Here is a 25,188-nt window from a genome sequence, read left to right as displayed (position 1 = left end):
TATAATACAATGTTATGCTGAAATATGATTAAATGCCAAACAATAATTCATCATGCTAGATCCCACAATTGTAATTTGCACACATCCTAGGCATTCATACATATATAAACTCATAATGCAAATGCATGTGTGTATATGCAAAAGTATGTGTATTTATGTTCAAGTAAAGTTATATATATATATATATATATTTATATGTATCTGGCTCAGCCCTCGACTGTTGTACATTTAATTCAATTCAGTTACATTCCATACGTTCTCTGTCCGTTTGTCTATTTTAATGTTTTTTCATTTTTTTAATTTAAATTTCATTTCCATTTCTTGCTGCCACATCCCCCGGGGGGAGGGGTGGCTGTTGCAAGGGACACAAAGGAGTGGGCTGGGGGAGGTGCAGGGGGAAGGGGGACAGATGTGAATGGGCATGCTGCATTAGCACAAAGCCAACAACAGCATCGGCAGACAACAGTTGCTGCTAAAATAATTCAACCAGAGTTTGGACTTCATAAAGGGGCAAAAGCGGTGTTGGCGGACGACCACTTTCATATGCACACACACACACACACACACACACACACACAAACGGCAGCATGAACAACACAACAAGCATACATGCATACATATACACGAGCACTGAGAGAAACTCTTTGGCTGATCGTGCATATTCATATTTCTTCATATTTTTCAAACTTCATATATTAAAAACACACAAGGTGTACAATTTGTGCTTCTTTCGGATTTAGAATCTCATTAAATCAAAAATTTAACTAAAAGCTTAAACATGCTTTAAACTATTTAAAATAATAACTATTTATATTTGCAAAATGTGTGAACTCTTACAATTCCATTTTAATTATTACAACATATAAACTTACTTCAAGTTTGCCATACTCTTCACTGTGCACAGTTGAAAAGTATCTTGGAGATACTTTCTTGCCTCCTTCTTAGCCATGAATCCCCACGTATCCCCCCCCACCGCCCCCCTCCCCTTTGGCTCACTGTGGCTTTTGGCGCAGCAACCGCCACAATGTCATTAACCAAATGAATGGCTGACACTGCAGATTCGAATGACTGAGACTGCCAACAAGGGGTAGATACAAAGAGAGCGGGGGGTTGCGGGGTGGCGGAGGAGCTGGCCAAGTTAAGACTGTGACGTCCTTTTCTTGTGATTAAGTCGGTTACCCAGCAGTCATCCCATCACAGTCTCTCCCCCGCCCCGCCCCGCCCCCCTTCCTCATTCAAATCCCATTCCACCATTTGCCGTTTAGCCGTAGATTACCTAGTGACTTGTTTCCCTGACCTTTCTCTTGGCCTGGCCTAAACAAACCCAAAATAAAACAAGCAGTCCGTCATATCAACGAAGCTGATACACTTTTGTAAGAGTTTTAGAAATCAAGGGAATGGTTTTCACTGCAGAAATACACATATGTTTGTTAAGCTCTAAAGAGAATTAAAGAAGGCACTTTTATCTATAGATTTATAGAATATTAGAGCTTTTTAGTTCATAGCCCTATTGTCTGGAATTTTCTATGGAGGTGTCTTAAAGTGGATAAGATATATTTGTATTCCAACTCGAAAGCAAAAGCCCGCAAACTCCGTCAAGAATGGAAGAGTATGTGGCAGCAGGAGCAAATTTCGTTTTGGCCAAGAGCCTTGGGCGATGGTCAAATGAGGCTCGCAGGAATGTTAGTGATGACAACAACTTAATGGAAATAGCTGCACATTTATAAGTGACAACTCTGCAGCTGTGTTCGTGCGTGTATCTGTGTGTAAAAGTATCTGTATCTGTATCTGTATCTGTATCTGTAGCGACGTGTGAGGCACGTTTGTGTTGGTGTAGCCAGGACCCTAAAGAACGTGTTATTTATGGTCAAGGCGTGGCAGACAAATGGCCGGCATATGCATAGCATGCTGAGATAGACACACACACACACACAGATACTCACACACACATACACGCAGATGCCAAGTAATAACTAACGGTAAATTAGTTTGCAAACAGAGTGCAAAAAAGGCAGCAAAATAGCAAAAGGAAAATTGCCCAAAGATGAAACCTAATTTAGCCAGCACGCACACTCACTCACACACTCACTCACTCACACTTAGGCACACTGATAAGGCTTTCAGCCCCTTACCACGCCCCTTTTGCCCTTTTTTTTTGTTTTTTGGTGCCAAGTTAACGGGACAAGTGCCTTATGGCCATGAACGTGAAGGGGACTTCAGATAGATCATAAAACCTGAATCAGATTAACTCTCAAGAACTTGACTTCAGATCCCGAATCCGTGATAACATTTAACTAATATATTAAGTGGATCCATTGATAGGAAGTTTTATCAATGAATATATACTTATCACTGTTGAAGTGAGAGAAATATACTTATCACTGTTGAAGTGAGAGAAATATACTTATCATTCTTGAAGTGAGAGAAATATACTTATCATTCTTGAAGTGAGAGAAACATATGAACAAAATGCCATTTGTTTATGCAGCAGTTGGCATATGGAAAGCCCATATATTTTTCCTGTTTTCCTTGGATCTTTTCTCTCTGCCACTCGATATTCCGATCACCTTAGATGGCTTTTCTTTTACCCTTTTTTTCCCTTTGCTTCTCGGCCGATTTAGCCATTTTTTTTTTGTTCGTTTTGCTGCTGGCATCAAATAACCAAATGAAAACATGGTCCTTGCTCCTTGCTCCTTGGTCCTTCGTCCTTCGTCACCAAGCAGCCAGCATGCAATTTCGCAGCTGCACTCGTTTGGACATCGCTTGTTATCCATTGCCGTTTGCACTGTGCATTTTTTACTATATAAATTGGTTGTTTTGTTGCGGACGCAAACTTTGCAAATGACGAACAACTATTTACAACAACAACAAAAAAAAAAGAAGAAAAAACCTATTTCGTTTTGCATCAGCAGCTAGGATAAAGTTTCGCAATTCATTATTACGAACAGATCAGAAAGTTGATAGTTTTATTTAATTTGCGCAACTAACCTTTTTCAGACTTTTTCACAGAGCGAATACAAACAAATTAGGTGTGCAAAAAAAATGGTAAAAGTAATATATTTCAATAGAATTACATTTCTCTCAGCTTATATATATATTAAATATTATTAAGTGTTTGAAGCTTAAGTAATGTACGATTTTATGTCATTTTATTTATGTGAATACCAAGCTGAAACGGCTTATATAGATTATATATTGTTAGGTGTTTGAAGCTTAAGATATATATAACTTTATGTCATTTTATTTATGTGCAGTTCAAGCTGAAACGGCTCAAATTGCTGGGTATTACCTGCATCGATCACACTCTACTCTATTTTTTTTGTTTATTTTTTTCTTTTTTTTTTGGTTTATCAATTCTGTGGCTTTGCAGCTTCGCTTTTGGGCCGTTTTTGCAGCTTTGGGCCACGCGTTGGTGGTTTTTGCCAACTGCCTGGCAGTGTGTGTGGCCACACATGTAACCACCCCCCCTCACAACCCCCTCAGTGGACCACTGTGCGGTGCGTGGTCAGCTATATTAGGTTCAAGTTGCATGGCCAACTTTGGGCTATTCCCGCTGCTTTGCGTGTGCCTTTTAATTTATTTATCAGAGGCCGCAGTCGCAGCCGCAGTTTTGGACCTTACCCCTCCACTTTTCTTTTTTTTTTTTCGGCTGTGGTTTATGCTGGTTTCGGTTTTGGTTTTGGTTTTCCCTCTTTTGTTTTCTCATAGCGTCATTTGGCCAAAAACGTGGCCGTGGCAATTTGGCGGCTTTGTTATTTATGCAACAGCCTGCGGCCGTTTACATTCACGTGCGTTTTGGCCACGTTTTTACCGCCACCTTCTAACCTTCTAACATATGCAGCTCCCAGTTTTCCGTTTACCCAATTTTCCGTTTTTCCGTGTTTCCCACTTTCCCGTTTTCCCGCTTTCCCACTTCCTTTTCCATATTGGATGCCAAATGTCGCCTTTGGGGGCCATCCATATGCCACGCGAAATGCACACAAAAATGCTAACTAAATTAACGCGTAAAATACGCTTACTGTTTTATGTCGTTCTTCACTCTTTATGCTCCAAATTAAGCTGGCAAAACTTGTCAGCTGCTTGAAAATGACCAAACTTAAAGGCTTACTGGCACTTACTGGCAGCAAAACAGTGATGGTAAGCCACCTGTTAAACAAGAGCAGCCTCCTTCATGGATAATATGGCCAAACTTAAGGCCTTGGCCAAGTATAGTTTCACTTTGCTTTTGACTAGTTTGACAGTTGGCCATTTAACTTGGCTTCGAGATGTTGGGCAAAATAAGAGTGCGATTCTGACATTGGCATTAATTCACAGCCATTTATCGCACAACCTTTTATTCGCCAGCAAAAACAAGGAAGTAAGTAAACACTAACGGAGACATTAACGATTCATTGGTGCTGGACATCCTAATGGATTATCGAATTGAGGGTCTCATTACTCAATGTGTCAGTTGCCAGTTGCCAGTTGGCCAACAGCCTCCCTCTGCCTACGCCCATGTGCATGCATAGGTGGCACTTTAACACACCTTTCCCAGGATCGTTGGTCATCATCATCATCATCATCATCATCACTGTGGAGTCGTCATCGAAAGGTGGCGCAAAGTGGTGGCCATCAATAAGCTTTATGATAAACTAAACATGCGCTCATTTGTACAAGACAATGTGCGAATTTGACGCAATTCGCTAAAGGGCAAAAGCATAAAATATATATATATATTTTAATAAAAAAATTGTCAATATTAACCTGACATTTTTTGAAAGAACAAACTGCAGGTGCTTTGTTTCCACGTGATGTAAAGCGCTTCACAAATGTGCACCAAAAGCTATTATCACCAAGGAGTTTTTGTGTTTGCCAAAGTGAAAGGCAGTCTATTAAAATGCAAATATACATGTTTTTTTTATTTTTTTATTACAAATACGGCAGGAAAATAAAATCTTCAAAAGATACCATCCACCGTACCATCCGTGAATGGCATGCACGATTCATAACTCTCCAAGTGGAGTTACGCCTACGTACTAAACAAAAACCTCCGAACGCTCTCCAGTATTATTGCAAGGTATAACTTCGGTGAGCAGGATGTGGTGCCAGATCGCAACCCCTCTTTTGTTGCGTTGCTGCGAAACGCTCCTTCGCTAACTCTTTAGTCGCCTTTTACGACAAGCCGAGCCCGCTGAGGTGGTATTCTTGCCCCGCCACCACACGGGGGTGCTCTTTATCCGACGGGTCTGGGATCAGTTGGTAGGTCCATCTCCCTGGTTGCGAATCATGCCACCTAGTCTGCCACACTCCATGCAGCCAGTCTGTGATCTCCTCTCCGGAAATACCTTCTCGCTTTAGGTATTGAGCCTGGCGTATCTCGCATGCTCCTCGAATGACAGTCTGTGGTCTACAAGAACTCCCAGGTACTTAAGGAATCCAGCTGACTCTATTTGGGCGTCTTGACCGAGACCCGTATACTCTCGACGGCTTTTCTGCTGCTCAACAACACCACTTCGGACTTGTGCGCAGATGTGTTTGTGTGTGTTTGTGTGTGTGAGCTTGTGAGCAGTACATTCAATAAATCCTCAATAATTTATATTGAGCCACCGCCGCATTTCTGAGGGTTTCGCCAACGGAATGGAATGTAGTATGTGGCTTGTCTAAGCGAAAGCGAAATTTGCTCAAATATTTGTCTCAATCAAAGAGGAGGCGCGACCATAACACAATCTCTTACAGAACTCGACCCAAGGATACTCATTATTCAGCTAGAAAGCAAGTAGGCAACGCATTTTTGTGAATGGCCAAATTTTCGCATTTTTTGTAAGGGGTAACATCATCAAAAATTGCAAAAAATTTGAAAAAAATATAATTTTTTTTTTGAAAACACAGTTTGATAGGAAATTTAATTACGAGCTCAACGAGGTATTACATTCCATATTCGGACCAATATTTTCAATGTTACGATCAAAATACTGATATTTAAGTCGCAAAATAACAGAAAAGCACTTTTTGGCAAAAAATCATCATAAAAATTGGAAGAAAAGTTAAAAAAATATTTTTTTTTTTTTGAAAACACAGTTCGATAGGAAATTGGATTACGAGCTCAACGAGGTATGCCAATCCATATTCGAAACAATATTTCGAATGTTATGATCAAAATACTGATTTTTATAGTCACAAAAACACAGAAAATCGAATTTTGGCAAAAATCCAAAATCATCGTCTAAAATTGAAAGAAAAGTGAAAAATAAATATAATTTTTTTTTGAAAACAGTTCGATTGTAAATTTAATTAAGAACTCAACATATATATCTTTGAAAGCTGACCGGGGATAATGGATAATGGATACTGTCGCTTTGACGATTGCGAAGTGCTCGTAAGCAGTTATTGGCTAAGCCAAAGTCCATCTTTATTATGAGCCAATGTCCTGGACAACATGGCAATCGAAGTGGACAGCTGAGGGCGCCGATAATGATAAGTGATAAGAGTAACAGGAGCAGGAGCAGGAGCAGGAGCAGCAAAAACAACAAGAACAGCAAACCGACTGGCATCCGCAAAAGGAATCCAATAAAGTGTTAAGTGGGGCAGCCAAAAAGGGTGGGGGGGTTGTGGTAGAAGGCGGGGGTAGGGGGGAACTGGTGGAGAAAGTCCGGGGAAAGCACGAACATTTCATTCCCCAGATGCTTTTGCGTCACTTGAGCGGCAATTTGAATGAGCGAATGGGAATCGGAATGCGAATGGAAGAGGGGAAGGGTAAGGGGATGGGGAAGGGAAATGCTGGAAATGCGACAAATAAGAGGGTGGGAAGGGGAGGGGAGGGTAGGGAATGGAATGGTTAAAGCCCAGCTAAATCGTCCTCGGGCCAAACCAATTGACGATTTGTGCATATAACATTATTATAATGACATCATCCCAGAGCGCCTTTGGCAGCCCAACGTCCAAATGCAAAAATTACACTGCCCAAAAAAGCTTTCAACTGCCAAGGTGGTCAATAAAATATTGTAAATGAAATATTGTAAATATATATATTGTAAATATATGAATAATATGCAACGAAATATGCATTCAAGTCAAGTATCGTTTAGAAGACAGTAAGAGAGTAAATGATTTTTTTGAGACCAACGCACAAGTGCACCACACTTTATTGCAGTGTAGTGATGGGCAGCACTTCGGCATGTTCGATGGGCGGGTGGATTGGCGAGAATCCACAGTGACTGGTGGGTGGCAAGAAATTGGACATGCCTTCAAGTGCCGTTCGCATCGCAACCCATCGCATCGCATCGCATTTCATCCAGTAAATAATAAGAAAATTCCTGTGCGCCTTGGCATTTCCGCAACGCCAACGTCCTCATCGTTGCCGTCATCTCAACTCAACTCATCTCATCTCAACTCAACTCATCAGGAGACACAAAACTATGTGGCACAGTCCCAAGGAGTCGCCGCAGTTTAGCCCCTCTTCTCCCCCCTAAAAAAGAAAAAAAAGAAAGCGGAATGAGTGGTGCGTTGAAATGGCATTTCAAGTTCAAGCGGATTGGAAAAATCGAAAAAGTTTTCGATTGGTTAAGGTTCGAAGCAGACAACACACAACGCAGTCGAGCAAATGCAATAAACTTCAAGTTTATTAAATTTTATCACACTTATATATATTATACATATATATTTACGAGTATGTGTACGCTGGGAATCAAATTGCCAAAAGATCGAACAGAAAGTGTAAATTCCAATGGCGGCGCCCAATCAGTGCCAAATCAAATCAACTCGGCCAGTTTCACTAACTGAATCTACAATGAACTCCAGCACCAAGCCAATACAGTCAGAAAGTGAAAGTGAAAGTAATATAAATTGAATTACTTAGGTGAATATGGATATTTGTAGCAGTATAATGCGACTATTATGGCCAAACTCCTGGGGAATCCCAATGAGCTGTGGCTCAAGTTAGCCGACTTTATCGTAGAAAGAAGTTCTTGTAATTGCTGCTAGTTTTTAAATATGTTAAATATATTAAACGAGCCAATTGTGAGTTGAAACCATTTCCTACGGAATTTTCGAAACTCGATTGCCTCGCAAAAAATGGCGAAATGGCAAATGGTGGGAACGTGTAACTACGAAACCGATTTGTTTCGTATTACCAAACTTTCGCCGGAAAAAGAAAGCAGGGGGGCTGTTGGGGTTTTCCAGTTCCGCTTCGTTGGGGTCCTTGCGGTTGGGCCAATGTATCTGTATCTGTATCTGTAGCTATAGCTGTATCTGTATATGTATCTGTATCTGTATCTGTAGTTGTACCTGTAGCTGTAGCTGTATCTTTAGCTATATCAGTATCTGTAGTTGTATCTGTAGCTGTATCTGTATCTGTAGCTATAGCTGTATCTGTAGCAGTATCCGTATCTGTACCTGTATCCGTATCTGTATCTGTATTTGTATCTGTAGCAGTAGCCGTATCTGTATCTGCATCTGTATCTGTGTTCGCTTACGTGTCCGTGCGCCTTGTAAAAGTGAAGTGAGACATATGTACAGTAACAAATCAATTTTAGTGGCAAACACAGACGCGGGTTTAAGGTGCTGCAAAAGGGGAAAGTGGAAAGTGGAAATTGGGTGGCCAATTGGGGGGTCACCCCCCATTGCTGACTGGTGGCCAAACTCGTTTTTGGGGGCATATTACTTCCGCCGAACTTGATTGAACTGCTCTGCCACGGACTGCGAGCGAGCTGAAAGCGAAATTCATCAGCGCACCAAACTGCCCGCCATCCCCTTCCCCTTTACTACCCTCCACTCCCCCTCACTACCCTCCACTCCCTTGCCGCCCACACCCATGTCAAAAGCCCCCCCCCCCCCACAGCCCCCTGGTGCCGTGTAAAAAAAACCACGAACCCCTGTCACTTTTGATTGTAATCGAGTGTTTTTATTGTCGCTCTCGCTCTCGCGCTGTGCCACTGCCTTCTGTGTCTTCATCTAGGTACACTGCAAGAAATAACTGGCTAACTCGCTGTTTGAGGTGTTCCGCTTTAATTGAGTTTCCTATCGAAAATCTTGATATATTTGATCTTCAATCTAATTTATATTTTCCACTATTATTGTTATATTTGATCTTCAATCTAATTTATATTTTCCACAATTATTGTTATATTGGACCTTCAATTTAATTTATATTTTACACAATTATTTGATCTTCAATCTAATTTATATTTTCCACAATTATTGTTATATTTGATCTTCATTCTAATTTATATTTTCCACAATTATTTTCCGTAGCGCAATTATCATATTTTTCCTTTAGTAAGAAATCGTTGGCAATTTTATAGACTAAATATGTGAATTTGCATATTTATGCAATGAAATATATATTTTATAAATGATTTCGTTTTTTTTTTCTATATTTTTTGATGTATTTGCGCCATGGCGAACGGTTTGATATACTTTACGAACTGCCCTGCAAAGCCACATTCACATCCGCATCCAGAGTCCTGGCCATGGTCCTCATCCTCATTCCATCCTCCTTCCCGTCCTCATCCTCATCCTCCTTCCCGTCCACAGCCGCATCCTCGTCCTCATCCGCATCCTCGTCCTCATCGTTCTCGTCGTCCTCGATCTCGGCGTATGTTTGCCAATTGGATTTGACATTTTATTGGGTTTTCCTTCGCTCTCGTTACTGCCGCTCCACTGGATGCACGATTGCTGTTCTTGTTTTTGCTGTTGATATTGTTGCCGTAATTGATGTGCCTGATGTGCTGCCGTTTCGACCAAGTCGCTGCCAACATAAATCCACGCTCTTCCTTGTGTATCCCCCCCCCCCAACTCATGGATGCCCTGACATCGCCAGTTACTCAGTTACTCAGTTGAGCTGAGCTCCTGACTATCTGAGTTCCTGAGGGTTACGGAGTACATGGGTTTATGGACTGGACAGTGGATAAATTGAAGTCGCGTGGCTCGCTTTTATTTGGGTAATTAGTACAAGGCAACTTGATTATCGCGCCATCTCCACGGATTTAGCCCAGCAGCTCAGTTGCCCAGTTGCCCAGTTGCCCAGTTGCCCAGTTGCTCAGCTACCCAGTTGGCCAGGAGAATTGGTAACCAAAGCAGTGTAGCCGACTTAATAGCCGGCTATAACTCCGCCTGTCGCTGGACTTTAACTGGCTAACAGGTCGGATAACACTGACAGCATCGGTTCCCTCGGGAAATTCCCAACTCGCAGCTCGCAGCTGGGCCCTTCAATCTCTAGTGCCCTAATTAATAAATTGAACCAGGGTCCTTGCACAGCATGTTTGTATCTAACGCATTCATTTGGCTGGCAATTTGAAGCTTAATTATAGCAATTCATAAACAAGCGCACCTTAGAAATGCAATCAAAGTAAAGGAAAAATAACTGGCATTCTTACAATATTCACCAAGCTTAAACAAACTGAAACAAAATAAAGTTGCCAATTTAAATAGCTAACTTGGATTGCTAATCGATTGATAATATTTATTACACGTTTATCAAGCATTACATATTTGGAACATTACTTTCTTTCGAGCGTGCCGCATCCGAGGCAAGGCCCAAATGGCTGGCGGAGGGCCAGCCTGCGATTGCGATCCATTCTGTAGATGTGATCCTGGATCAGCTGGTCGGTGTGGCTGCGGATCTGGCTGCGACCCTCGAGCACCTGGCGCAGCTGATCCAAGGCGCCTGGACCATCGACACCGGGCAGTGTCTCCTCCTTGGCCAACAGACTCATCTCGACGGTGCCCATGTCGGCCATGGCCTCGGCCATCAGATCAATGTCGCTGTCAACTTTGAAGCACGAGAGGTACTTCTTCTTGTCCTCCGGTTTCGATTCCAGCTTCGGTAGAAGAGTGTCAGTGGCTTCGATGCCCTCATCCTTGGTGGCCATCACAACGCATCCCTTCTCGCTGGCCTTCTGGTAGCTCTCCAAGCGGTAAGCACCCCGCGGAGGTGTCTGCTGCTCCGTTTCCATTACCAGGAAGCCCTGGGTAACGGGAATGAAGCCCCTATTGGGCTCCACCACCTTAAGTGATCCCTCCTCTGCCAGGGACTGATCTTTCTGCTCGCCCTGCAGTTGAAGTTCCTTGGCCAATTGATGAGCACTCACGACGAGGGAGATCTTGCCCACGAACAGCGGTGGTGTGATGGCACTGTTGTGCTGCGGCTGTGGTCGGTTGAAACCGCCAATGTTCTTCCCGAACCACAACTTCGGCAGACTGGCCGGCTTGAAGACGCAGCCGGCTTCGAATCCCTTGGGCAAGAAACGCTTGGGCAGAAAGATGGGGCGATTGACGCCCTCACAGATGGGGAAGACACCGCTGGGCAGCTCGAACTTGGGGCACTCCTCATCGCCCATGGTGGCGAATGCCACGGCGGGAACATGCGGATGGTTCACGGTGGACAGCAGGGCCACCGTCGGGTTGCGCTGCTGCAGCATGAGCATGTGGACATTGGACAGATCCGGGGTGTAAATGTTGTACTGCACCGGGACAGGACGAAATGGATAGGGCGACGGTGGAGTCGGTGGAGCCGGCAAGTTGTATGCTAACGACAAGGAGCAATTATTGCTATGCATCAGTACCTTGGACTGTTCGCCTTCCTGGCCGGCCGGGTAATCGACCACGGTGTCCAGGAAACTCTCGATCCCCGATGGCAGCTGGACGTTCAGGCTGCGCAGACCGACGAACAGCGGAGGGGTTTGACCCTTGTGACCCGAGGCCATCAGGTCGATGGGATAGGAACGCCGTGGAAGGACACCAGGGCCAAAAACTCCGCCGGCTTCGAAGCCCATGGGCAACATCACCGTGGGCATGAAGACGAACTTGTCCAGCGGTGCCTCACCCGGGAACAGGGAAGCGGGCATCTCGAAGCAGGGCGTCTGGAAGCCCTCGAAGTATTCGGCTGCCTCCTTGTCGTGCTTATGGACTTCGAGATAGAGCCGTTCCACCACAATGCGGTTGGGGTAGAACATCTTCGGCAAGACCAGGTTGAACAGATGGGGCAAGTACGAGGTCTTCTTCAGCTTCACCACCTGCCTTTCATCGCGATGCACCGCCTGCATTTGCTGCATTTTGCGTTCCCGACTATCAGTTGAATTTAAACAAATTTCTATATTTAGCTCCGCTCAGGAACGTATTCTCTATTCACTGGTTGGTTAATAATGAAATGTTCACAGTTCCTTATGTGACAGTTGGGTTTGAAGTGTACGATTTTACAAAAGCAGGGAAGATCAACAAAATATTTCAAGAACTCTAAATCATCGACAGCAGGCTACTAAAAAAAAAACTATCTGAAACAGATTGTGGTCCACCTTCTGGAATTCCTGTTCGCCTGGTAATAATTTTGCCACCAGGCGATAATGATCAGAAGCTCTTCTTAAAATAAGACCTAAAATTAATTTGAAATAAAGTAATCCCCCTTGTGAGACAATGAGTTTACAATCTGCATCACTTCTTGCAGGATTATCGGACACAAAGCTGCACGAGATCTACCTGGACGACAAGGAGATCAAGCTGAGCTGGATGGTGGACTGGTACAAGCAGGAGGTGCTCTTCCACTTGCAGAACGCCTTCAACGAGCAGCACCGCTGGTTCTATCTGGGCTTCTCCAAACGCGGCAGCTTGGCGGATGCGGATATTTGCTTCTTTGAGAATCAGAATGGCTTCTTCAACGCGGTCACCGATACGTACACCAGTCCGGATGGGCGCTGGGTGAGGCGGGATTACCAGCAGGACTGCGAGGTCTTCAAGATGGATGAGTTCACGCTGGCCTTTAGGCGCAAGTTCGACACCTGCGATCCCTTGGATCTGCGACTTCATGTGAGTTGCATACGTTGGGCGGTCGGAAATGCGGCATTTTTATGTTTGCCTTTTTGCAGGAGGGCACCATGTATGTGGTGTGGGCACGTGGTGAAACGGAACTGGCCCTGGAGGATCACCAGTTCGCCCTGCCCAATGTGACGGCTCCGCACGAGGCGGGTGTTAAGATGCTGCAGTTGCTCCGCGCCGACAAGATACTGATACCCGAAACGTAAGTTGTGATTGTGCTAACAGATGTGTGGGATGTATTGCCTAACTACTTGACCCGCCAGCGAGCTGGATCACATGGAGATTACGCTGCAGGAGGCGCCGATACCCAGCCAGGAGACCACCTACTGGTGTCACGTTCAGCGACTGGAGGGCAATCTTCGGCGTCGCCATCACATCGTCCAGTTTGAGCCGCTCATCCGAACGCCGGGCATCGTGCACCACATGGAGGTGTTCCACTGCGAGGCCGGCGAGCACGATGAGATTCCCCTGTACAATGGCGACTGCGAACAGATGCCGCCGCGGGCCAAGGTCTGCTCCAAGGTGATGGTCCTGTGGGCCATGGGCGCCGGCACCTTCACCTATCCTCCGGAAGCTGGTCTGCCCATCGGTGGACCCGGCTTCAATCCCTACGTTCGCCTGGAGGTTCATTTCAATAATCCGGAGAAGCAGTCTGGTGAGTGCTGGTGGTGGGTCGCGATGGAAGTGGGTGCTCCAAAGAGGATTAGCCCGAATCGGTTTGGTTAAGTGATGGGCTGCATTGCTTTTGTTTGAGAGAAAGAAGGTTGGATTATCCAATCAATCTATAATACATTTCTATGTTTTAAGCAACTGCCTGCATACCATTTAAATAATGAAAAAACATATATATTTTGATAAGCAACAAAAATGTAACACTCAACTAGTCGTATACGCAATATTGGCGCCAATATTAATCATACGCCCCATTGTCTGGCTGGCAACTCTCATTTCAGGCTTGGTGGACAACTCCGGCTTCCGCATCAAGATGTCGAAGACACTGCGTCAGTATGACGCCGCCGTCATGGAACTGGGCCTGGAGTACACCGACAAGATGGCCATTCCGCCCGGCCAAACGGCATTCCCGCTAAGCGGCTACTGTGTGGCGGATTGCACACGAGCCGCTCTGCCGGCGACGGGCATCATCATCTTTGGCTCCCAGCTGCATACCCATCTACGTGGCGTCCGCGTCCTCACCCGCCACTTTCGCGGCGAGCAGGAGCTGCGCGAGGTGAATCGCGATGACTTCTACTCGAATCACTTCCAGGAGATGCGCACCTTGCACTACAAGCCACGTGTCCTGCCCGTAAGATGATCCTTCTAGATAACTAGATGATAGTTTAAGTATCTGCAATCAATCTATCATTGCTTTTTGTGTAGGGCGACGCTCTGGTGACCACTTGCTACTACAACACCAAGGATGACAAGACCGCCGCCCTCGGCGGTTTCTCCATCAGCGACGAGATGTGCGTCAACTACATCCACTACTATCCGGCCACCAAGCTGGAGGTCTGCAAGAGTTCCGTTTCCGAGGAGACGCTCGAGAACTACTTCATCTACATGAAGCGGTGAGCTCTTGCTTTTCCCATACACCTCGATCTATTATCTGAAAATAACTAATAACTAGAAGTAGATAATATTTCGCATCTGTAGCTATCCGTATTTTTTGTAGCTTGTTTAATTCGGGATTGATCGATGTTGGCGCAACGAAAACCCTTTGATTTGCAAAAGTGCTGCAGGCAGAAATGCCTGACTTGCTCACTCCCTGTTTTGACTTATCCCTTTTATCCTTTTTATCCATTTTTGTTTTTTTTTTTTTTTTGCTGCCCTGCCTTTATTCAACAATTATAACGCCCATGCACATTCATGGCATTCTATCCATCCGTCCCGCGGGCATTTTGCGGCGTTAATGGAAGAAATATTTTTTAATCTACGCAGCGAAAGCGACGACAGGCGACGTCACAATGCCGCCAGTGGCGGGTATCCAACGGGGGGCTCAAGGGTAACGCTCAAGGGGTGGGGGAGGGGGAAGGGGAAGGGTGAGGAAGGGCATTGTGGGTTTTCATTAAGGGGTCTCTTCCGCTCGGCTCCTTCTGCATCAAAGGCAAACTTTTCGGCATTCCCTTTCGACGAGGCTCGATTCCTTCGGCGCATTCATAACGGCGAAATGCTCTTTGTTCGCCTCCTGTGGCCACGCCCCCTGACCCTCACCAAACACCCATCCACCGCCCTTTACAACAAAAACCCACGTATTCTTAAAAAGGTGTTCGCTAATTGCCAACTTTAAGCAGTTGAGCATCGGTTGATGGCAAAGTTTACATTAGATTAGGGCCACCGCATCGCGGAAACTTGGAATGCGGCATGCGGCGTGGAGCATTGTGTTTAGCCATATCCGCATCCACATCCGCATCCACATCCGCATCTACATCCAGGTGGGTGTTGGAAATGGAAATTGCCGGCGAAAGTAGAAGTTATAGCTGCGGTTATACTTTGGCGCTCATTAGTTGTTTAACCTAAACTCAAGTGAGCACATTCTGTTCTAAAAGTCAATTTAAAGCTGAAATTAAAATGAAATTATGTACTTGTTTAATTCGTTGCCTTAGCTTGTTTGAATCCGATTTTGAAGGCAATCAATTAGGTTTCAATTAGATTCTTTATTTATATGCATTCAACTTTTATTTGTTGTTAAAAACTTAACCAACTAGTTATATACATATGTGATGAGAAGAAGAAGTTCCAGAAAAGTTAGGAATTGTTAAGCATACAATCTTAAGATGAACTCTATAACATAAAGCTTATATATAAGTACTACATATCCTAACTAATTACATAAGTAATACATATCCTAACTAATTACATAAGTAATACATATCCTAACTAATTACATAAGTAATACATATCCTAACTAATTACATAAGTAATACAAATCCTAACTAATTACATAAGTAATACATATCCTAACGAATTACATAAGTAATACATATCCTAACTAATTACATAAGTACTACATATCCTAACTAATTACATAAGTACTACATATCCTAACTAATTACATCATGTGCATTTTGTGTGCATTTTGTGTGCATTTTGCTTGCAGCACGGAGCATCAGCACGGCGTGCATCTGAATGGAGCCAGGTCGTCCAATTACCGGAGCATCGAGTGGAGCCAGCCGCGGATCGATCAGCTGTACACCATGTACATGCAGGAGCCGCTGAGCATGCAGTGCAACAGGTCCGATGGCACTCGCTTCGAGGGGCGGTCCAGCTGGGAGGGCGTGGCTGCGACGCCAGTCCAAATCCGCATACCCATTCACCGCAAACTGTGCCCCAACTACAATCCGCTGTGGCTGAAGCCATTGGAGAAGGGCGAGTGCGATTTGCTGGGGGAGTGCATCTATTAGGCGCCGCACATTAGGCATTAGGCGAATGGGGGCGTGGCATAGCACACACACACACAGACACAGACACAGAGGCACACATACAGCACATGCACAGTACATACAGCACATTATGGATAATACAAGGATTTCGATTGCAACAGTCGCCTATCCAAAAGCTGAATGGGCAGGAAACATCTTCTATTTTGAAAGTGTAACTAATGAAAACTCTTCAATACTTAAAGCACTTTATTTTTGCAGAAATAGCTCGAAAATAGCTGAAAAATAGCTGGATAGTAGACTTAACTCAATTTTAAAACGCGATTTACTCCCATTTGTTTAGTTTATTAAGTAAATTTGCTTTAATTTGTAAAAAGCTAACTAAATGTAACTAATTAGCAAAATGTTTTCTGTTAGCTTTACTTTGAAGTTGGCAACAGAAATCAGAGGTAACACTGTAACGTGTATAGCCCTGAAAGCTTTTTACGCCTTATGGAAGTTCGACTGTAGTCGCTTTGTATTTACCCTTTCATGGTCATTAGCATTATCATTGCCCCTTGTTTCTGTAAGCTTCTCTGTGTGTGTTTGTGGGTGGGTGTGTGGGTGTGTGGGTGTGGGTGTGTGTGTGCGTGTTTGTAAGGGCAAGAGGGCAAAACAAATGTTTTCACTCTTTAAATAACTAATGCATTTACCAATCCCATGCCCATGCTGTACACCCTTTTACATTCACTTTTGAATCACTTTTGCTCTCGCCTTTGACTTTGTTTGTGCCCTTTGCCCGTGTTGTTTTTTGGCCAGCCTTTGAAATTTGCCGACTGACAGCGCCGCCAGGCTAAAACGTTTAATACAAAACAGCTTACAAAGCATGGCCCACAGACAAACACACACACGCACACATATATACGCACAGAAACACACACACACAAGCGCACTGAACTTGGCTGAGACGAAAATGTAGCATACTTCGCAGCGCCAGCTGAAAAATTAAATGGCCAACTGACTGATTGAAGGAACGGAACGGAACGGAACGGAACGGAACGGAACGTACTTAAACGGACAAACTGGCCGGAAAGAAAGAAACAAGATGGCCAAGAAACTCTCACTGTTTATACAATATAAATGAGCAAACTTTTGATGCAACCCGACGTTGCCAAGTCTAATTACCAAGAAGCTTGAGGAAAAACGGGGAAATCTGAACAAAAAACTAAAGGAAATAAATTGGTATGGGATCTTATTGGAAATGTGGAAAGTTGACAGAGGGGGGTGAGGGGTGGGGATCATGGGACATGGTAGATGGGCTACCAGCAGCCAGGAGCTTACCACATGCACCCATGTGTTTCTTTTACAAAAGACCTCCCCTTAAAATCCAACTCTATCAGTTCTTCAATCATTTCTTACTTTTCACTACACAAATGCACCCACACACACACACACACACACACACACACACATAAATTCACACACGCATTACACACACGCACATACATTTGAGTAAACATGTAATGGATACGTTTAAGTGTAGCCAACATACATATATGTAAGATGTGATAATTGTTCTATGGCTATAAATGAAATATATATACACATGAATATATAAACTATGTAGATGAAATATTTATAAAAAAACAAAAACCAAGCGAAAGCGAAAACCAAAAAAAAAAGTAAAATGTATAATTATCTAATAAAAACTGACCACCATACCAGAATCATGTCACTTTTTTATTATTTACATCGAGTAAATGGGGAAAGTCAAATGCAAATTGTTACGATGCATTACACCAAAGTTTATTTAACACTTAGTACTCAAGTACTTAATGAAACGCTAAATATTTATCAATTAATTATCACTGACGGATATAGTAATTCGCATGAATTGCATGTTCAAATCGACTCTCCTTTTTATTTTATTTTTTTTTTACCTGATAGAATGGCGGAAATCCGAGAGTGTTTGATATTATTCGAGGACTTAATCCCCGACACAGAATGGACGCTCGTTTCTCATTGTCCTTATTGGGCATTTTTGATCCTTCAACGCGCCAACTGACAAGCGGCAATTTTAATTGATTTTTCAGTTTTATGCACCATTTTTGTGTGACCAGCGCAAGAAGGGGAAAAAGGGGCAAGGACGTGGCGATGGGAAGCTATGAGCGTATTAAAAACGCTGCAATCCAATTAAAAGTTTTTAACGAAACAACAAATATTTTAATATTCATTGGCGCCCATCGTCGTCCACACACACACACACACCCCCAAAATAATATTGCGGGGCGGGGAAAGGGGGAGCGCAACTACATTACAGAAACCAAATAACTGCACCGAAAACAAATCATGTGAATTGCGATCAATTAAAATGTTCTGTTGCAGTTTTTGATTTCTCACATTTCTACTATACAATTTAGTATATTTTGTCAAATCTATTTGCGTGATTTATATTGGCAGTCGAACAACAACAAGAGCTTCCATTCCATTAGCATTATTTCATCAGACATGAAAGCCTTCAAGCAAATGACAGACACACACACAGACACACACACAGACACACACACACACACACGTACGCACCACGCTTTTCCACGCGCTGCCAGCGGAAAATCTAGCGAAAATAAGAGGAAAAGTCAAACAGAATGAGCGATAAGAATGAACATCGAAGGAAGTGCGAAGAAATGGCACAATCGAATATGCATGCAGTTGTATTTATTTAAAATATTTTAATAAATTATTATTAAAATATTAAAAAATTGGTAATTTTGCACACTTTACTTTATGCGCATATTTAGTAGTCTTCAGACTTTTAAGGCCGCAAAAGTAATACACATTTTGCATAATGCTCCTGGTAGCTCAGCGACTTTTGGGGGCCAACGCTTTGCGGGGGGTGTGTGTGTGTGTGTGTGTGGGGGGGGGGGGGGGGCAGTCAGCGGCAGATTCCCGATTCGTGACCGAGAAAAGTCAAGTGGTCGCGGCATACACGACATACACGACATACGCGGCATACGCGACGTATGCGTAACGCAAGCGAACGTAATGGCATACGTGAAGGCATCGCGCTCCGCATCTTCTGCGTGTGACTGTGTGTGTGTGTGTGTGTGTGTGTGTGTGGGTGTGTGCGTAATCGCTTTTTTCGGTCTGTTGTCATTGCATTTTCACGCTCGCACACACACAAACACAAGCACACACACACACAGAGCACACAGGAGCAGAACATTTAATCAAGCCAACCTTCATCGTGACCGCCTTGTTCCGCTTAGTGGTAGTACAGTGAAGCACGGACACAAGCACTGCAAATTAAACAAATATTAATAAAACAAATAATAATAAAACAAATAATAATTAAGCATAATAATTCAACAAAGTAAGTAACTAATTTAATGATTAATTATATACTCAACTCACTTCTGCTTGATTTTGCTTTCTAGTTCGCTGGTTCACAGGTAACTTGAAGTGAGGTTCTGAGAGGTTGCACTGTGTGGGTTGAGGCAACGCTTGAGGTATCCGCTGGGGCACTGGGGCTGAGGCGTAGATCCGGATTTTGGGGCCCGTGCAGCATCCTTACTGCCATCGGCATTTCCATACCCATACCCATACCCATACCCATACCCATTTCCATACCCATTTCCATACCCATTTCCATTGGCAGTTTCAGCCGCAGACACATTCTGCTAAAACATTTATCTGCGGCTAAATCGGTGGCGTGTGTGAACGAGTTTCTGTGGAATGGCGGGCGAGGCTGTGGGACCAAATTTAATGTCACAAACTTTTGATGTGTTCTAATTTATATACAAACAGGCAGATAGACAGATAGACAGTTCGCTGATACCCTTTCAATGGGTATTGTGCTGTAAGCCAAGCGAGATGCTGCAATGCAAACGTTGTAATTTATACCAAGCTTGTAAATTAAAAAATTGCAATTAATGCGTTTGCAACCCGAAAATATCAATATGTGAGCACAAAACTCACTTGAGTTGCTTATATCATAAGCAACATAAATAATGGCACATATGTACATACATAAGTAATTGTCTAATTACGAGGCATTTGAAGGTATATAAGTATCGGCAAAGCCCGAAAGTCTTCGCAATTAGCCACCTCCGTGCCCCGGAATCGTTAAAGTAAATTTGTTTTCACGCTTGATGGCGAATTGTGCGACCTTCTTGATCTTTGCACACACACACCACCACCCTCCCCCCGCCCCATCACAGTTTTTTAGACAGATTTTCACATACACCCCCCCAAAAAAAAAGCGAGCGGTGTTCTTGTTAATATTTCATATGTCATCGCAAGGAACCGCAGCAACACCACTTTGGCACTCTTTTATTTCACATTTTTTTACATTTTCTTTATTTTTTTCTTTATTTTTTTTCTTTATTTCTTTCTTTATTTTTTTCTTTATTTTTTTTCTTTATTTTTTTCTTTATTTTTTTCTTTTTTCAGCCGTCATCCGCAGGATGCGCACATTCCACACGCCCACATTTTTGGCATTTTCCTGTAAGCGGCCACAACTCTTAAATCGCTTGCGTTAAAAAATTTGATTATGTGACATTTTCGTACAGCTTTTGTGGAAACATAAAACGCATATAAGCGCAAAAAAAAAGAAGAAAAAAAAAAAAAGGGCAAATCAAATTTGTACACAGATTCACTTTGTTTCATTTATTTCATTTACTTCTTTTGTTTTTATTTTGTATTTCGTGTTTCGCTTTCGTGGTGGCTGATGTTGTTTGCTGCTGTTGTTGTTGTCCTTGCAGGACGAACAGGCGAAGGACCTCCGCACAGATCCTGTGGTAATTTCATTCCCTTTTATGACGGCTTTTCCGCATTTTCGGCATCAAGATGGGAATGAAGTCAGTTATGGCAAATTGATCAACTTGCAGACACCCAGTGTGTCCTCATTTCACCTATTTAATGTAGGTTAGCTAACACACTTGTAGTTTAAAAAATATATGTAAATTTGCATTTGGAAACTAGGAGGAAGCTGTGAAGTTTAAACATACATACTTTCCAATTTGAAAGTTACACTTATTGTGCGTATGTTTTGGAACTTAACCCATGAACTGTGATGATTTACTTAACAGACGACTGCGATTTACCTCAATAAATATATTCTTCAATTGTTACTACTATTTTCAATATTACTATTAGCATTTGAGATCATTTCTGGTCAATGGTGGGTACTTATATTGTGTGTTTTTTGGCATTTGACTAAAATCAGCTAAAATCAGCTAAAATCAGCTAAAATCAGCTAAAATGAGCTAAAATCGGATCAAATCGGCTTAAATGCTGGGGCGGCAAGGGGCGTGGCAGCGGGATGAGTCTTTGGAAACCAATTGCGCATTGGGAGCGCTTTTTGTTTCATTTTTTTTTTTTTTGGTTGTTTGCCGCTTTGTTTTATGCATAATTTATGCAAAACAACCAAGCACAAATATGCTTTATTGACTCACCCGTGGCGAGTCCTGCCCGCACTGGTCGCAGGACTTTTGCCAGGATAAGCCCTCGAGTTCGCAGCCATTGGTGGAATGTCAAGTCGAGATAAAACGCCACTCATGGCCGCTGACATTTCTGGTGTTTCTAGCGAGCTCTCCGCTCTGCACCGCACCGACCCAACATTCCTATTACTTAATCAAGAAATTCCTTTTGGCTTTCTCCTTTCTCCTCTTCCTCTTCCTTTTGCCATTGACTTTGCTTTTTAGCCCAATCCGCCCAGCGTTAATGGCCTTTGTGGCCTTTGCCACTCGCAGGCAGAAGGGCATCTTCAATTGCTTTCTTATTCGAAATGTATAGTGCATGTGCATCGTTTGTAAGTAAACATATATACATACATACATACATACATACATACATACATAAATACATATGTACATACATACATACATACTTACATACATACATACATACATACATACATACATACATACATACATACATGCATACTATACATCAACTGTACATCCGCCAAAACCATATGTTACAGAATGATGAAAAGTGCTAAACTGTAGGGTATTCCAGATTCGATGCTGAGTTTATACCGTTGGCCCGTCCGTCCGTCCTTCTTTTGTTTTGTTGATAATGAAAGTGACTTGACATTCCGCTCCCTTGTGGCGTCCAGTTGTATTCGCTGGTCCGGTGACCTCCACCCCCCATCCACTTTTGGGTCACCAGCAGGAATTCGCAATAAACGTGGCCACTGGATGTGCCACTGGATGTGGCAAAGCTCGTTTGGCTGCCACTAGGCGGAGGTATGTATATTAACGCCTGGAACAGCTGGAAGTTTAATCGAAGCTCTACTTTCAAATTCGAATATGCGCTGATTATAACTTTATTACTGGAATTAAGGATCGCATATGGGGAAAAAGCAAAGCGCGCTGATTATATAGGAATTATGTAGGCATTTAAAGCCGCATGCTTCTTCAAAATGTTGAACAAAGTTATAGCTTTTGTTCATCTATTCAAATCTACATATTGACAACCTACTCCACCGTTCCGAGAACCCCGAAGAAGGGGTAATCCATTTTTGGTGCCGTGGGTTCTGTTGTCCCGGTACCTTCGGTTGTCCTCGGTCCAAAGGAACCGGGGAAATTGTCCAGCTTGTGGGCCACATCCTCCAACCGGCAGCACTGCACCATTCCTAAGGCGGGGAACTCGTGGAGGCTGGCGAAGACGCTGTTCCGCAGCCAGGACACCTGGTTGCACATCGAGGGGCATAGGTCGCTTGAGCCACTGCGGTACTGCAAGATCAAAAGGATTGAATATGGCTGAGCAATACACACATTCAATGACATGCACGCACAAAGGGCGAGTTGTGTCCAATGATGACGAACTCATCCAGTCCGGTACCGGTCTCCTCCACAGCGTGCACATGGGCCCAAATGTGGGCGGGAATGGTCACGTATCTGCCATCGTCCAATGCAATCCGCAACGATCGGCTTGCGTTGCATGATTGTCCGGCGACCGTCGGCAGCTCCAGAACTCCGGAGACACCCAAACGAATGTCGAAGTGCATACCGATGGCATCATGCATTGCCGTCGTCCAGTGTTTCCAGTTGCCGGAACGCAGCACCTCCAACCAAACGGTGGTCATCAAGTTCTCGTAGCCGGCCAACTGCCTACTAACAGTCACATCCTGGACCAAACTGCCTACCTGGAAAGTGTCTTCCGAGAACAACTGCTTCTCCTTTGCCAAGTACGCATTAAGTTCCGGCTGGCTGCTCGAAAAGGTATTAATGTTTACTATTTAATCTAACTATTAACAATTGATCACGGAGAACTCCGTAGATAAAATCGTAACTAGGGCACTGTAACACAGTCACGTGGACTCAACCCACCTGATATTCCTAAATAGATTCCTTTCATAGTTCACTTGGATATTTAATCCGACATCGTTAAGTTGTCCCAATTGGGTCTACACACATGTACATGGAAATGGGAAAAATATAAGAGAGTATTATATATTTTGCTCAAAAAGGTATTGCGACCCACCTCTGCGACGATCCGATGTTCTTTGAAAATTGTCGTATAAGCAATATATTTCAATTGAGTGGCGACGATATCATAGCACAATGCCGCATTTTTGATTGAACTCTTGTCATTGAATTTATAACCCAACACAAGGGTCATGTCCGTGCAATTTGGCAAACTTGTTTCGCTCTCAAACAACGATAACACTTCCTTCCGACACTGAACCAACGGAGTTCTATAACTTTCACCATCGTGGGTAATATACTGATAAGGGCTGCAGTTCATTGTCAGTTTAGTCTCGGTAAGTGTTTTCGTACTCGGCACGTTGTAATTAACTCTGAAAACAAAGCAAAAATGTTCATTTGCAAATGTAAGTCGCGAATGTATTTATTAAAGTTGCAAATCACTCTTTTGAAACACACAAGTTTGCGATAAAAAGTCGTAATTATTGGCAAAGCTAATATCATGCAAGTAACAGAGAATCAAACAGTACGTTTTTAAGTCTATAATAAATCCACTCGCGCAGAAAAGGTCAATGGTCTGGTCCGTTTCCAGTTCAAATGTTTGCGGGGTATCGGACAATAATTGCTTCGAGCCAAAGCTGATAAGATGGAACGGAGCCGGAGCAACGGTTGAAAGGTAACACGTTCCACTGGCATCCTGGGGCAGGAGGGAAAGAACTGAAAGGCCCACGGTCACGGCGTAAATCGGAAACATCGCGACGAATTCAAAAATCAACTGATCGCCCCTTTCGATGGGGAGCCCTTTTTATAGGGACCGAGGTGCTGATGCTGCAAGTATTCCTATCTTATTTGCATTTGTTCATTTTTGTGAGTGCTTAATCGCGGAACCCCCTTTTTCAAATTGTTCCAGCTGAAAGTCGAGATAGGAAAGCTGACCAGAGCAATAATACTCAATATACATATATGTATATACAATATACAACTGAAACGTTTGAACAGAAAACGCATTATCAATTTCCATTGATAACAATTGGATTACAAGACACTCGGGATTATCAAAAGGTGAAATTACTAAGTTTCACGCCGAGCGTACAATTACTGAAATAAAAACACAAGATTGCTTTTTTTTTTTTTATGAACTTTTGTTTATTTTTTTGCAAATTTTCTTTGTTTTCTTTAGTTTTCTTTGCTTTTTAATTAATTTTTTTTTTTTGTTTAATTTCTTTTAGTTTTTTGCTTTTGTCGGCCATTTCATTAATACTAAGTGTACGCATTAAAGGTAAAATATGTTTTATGTTTTACTTGTTAATTGGTTTCCTTCGATTTTTCCGCTTACGTTCTCCTCCATTAATTATAGGCTTACTAAGAATTGTTGTATATTGTATATCTAGAGAATGCTAAAGGGGCCAAAATGATGTCATGTAAATGTAATGCTTTCTATATCCATCCTTTCTGCCAGCGAAAACAGTTTCCCCTTGATCGTAATAGTTATTAATATTAATAATAGTATTTATTAGTTCCTGCATTACGTGCCACACGTAACGTTGCTTTAAAGTTTGTCTGTTTAGCGGTAGGCGCTTAAGGCTAAGATCGTTTGCTTTTACGTTTCAGAAAAGTGA

General features: G+C 43.0%; 3 protein-coding genes across 4 annotated transcripts in view; 1 reads left to right on the top strand and 2 right to left on the bottom strand.

Moving 5' to 3' along the window:
• LOC120456184 (tyramine beta-hydroxylase) overlaps positions 1-17,863 on the top strand; it is a 33,842-nt gene extending 15,979 nt beyond the window's left edge. For both annotated transcript variants that reach the window (XM_039642858.1, XM_039642859.1), the window contains exons 3-8: positions 12,419-12,777; positions 12,837-12,988; positions 13,050-13,441; positions 13,740-14,089; positions 14,164-14,351; positions 15,881-17,863. In XM_039642858.1, the coding sequence (XP_039498792.1) occupies positions 12,419-12,777; positions 12,837-12,988; positions 13,050-13,441; positions 13,740-14,089; positions 14,164-14,351; positions 15,881-16,184 (1,745 nt within the window). In that variant the 3' untranslated portion in view covers positions 16,185-17,863. The remainder of the gene's footprint in view (positions 1-12,418; positions 12,778-12,836; positions 12,989-13,049; positions 13,442-13,739; positions 14,090-14,163; positions 14,352-15,880) is intronic.
• On the bottom strand, positions 10,418-12,155 carry LOC120456198 (DM7 family protein GE17491). The gene has a single exon (XM_039642878.2). It carries the CDS (start codon positions 12,027-12,029, stop codon positions 10,476-10,478), a length of 1,554 nt encoding a protein of 517 aa, XP_039498812.1. The 5' UTR covers positions 12,030-12,155; the 3' UTR covers positions 10,418-10,475.
• Positions 17,864-22,449: 4,586 nt separating the features above from the next.
• Positions 22,450-24,350, bottom strand: LOC120456209. Its single transcript, XM_039642889.2, has 5 exons — positions 24,100-24,350; positions 23,628-23,943; positions 23,474-23,550; positions 22,939-23,353; positions 22,450-22,876 (listed from the first exon to the last, which is right to left on the bottom strand). Exons 1-5 carry the CDS (start codon positions 24,321-24,323, stop codon positions 22,619-22,621), a joined length of 1,290 nt encoding a protein of 429 aa, XP_039498823.1. The 5' UTR covers positions 24,324-24,350; the 3' UTR covers positions 22,450-22,618.
• Between the last annotated feature and the right edge of the window lie 838 nt (positions 24,351-25,188).

This window comes from Drosophila santomea, chromosome X (assembly GCF_016746245.2).
Source record: "Drosophila santomea strain STO CAGO 1482 chromosome X, Prin_Dsan_1.1, whole genome shotgun sequence".
Classification (NCBI taxonomy): domain Eukaryota; kingdom Metazoa; phylum Arthropoda; class Insecta; order Diptera; family Drosophilidae; genus Drosophila; species Drosophila santomea.
The sequence above is the reverse complement of the archived record's forward strand: the minus strand, read 5'-3'. Positions and strand labels throughout refer to the sequence as shown.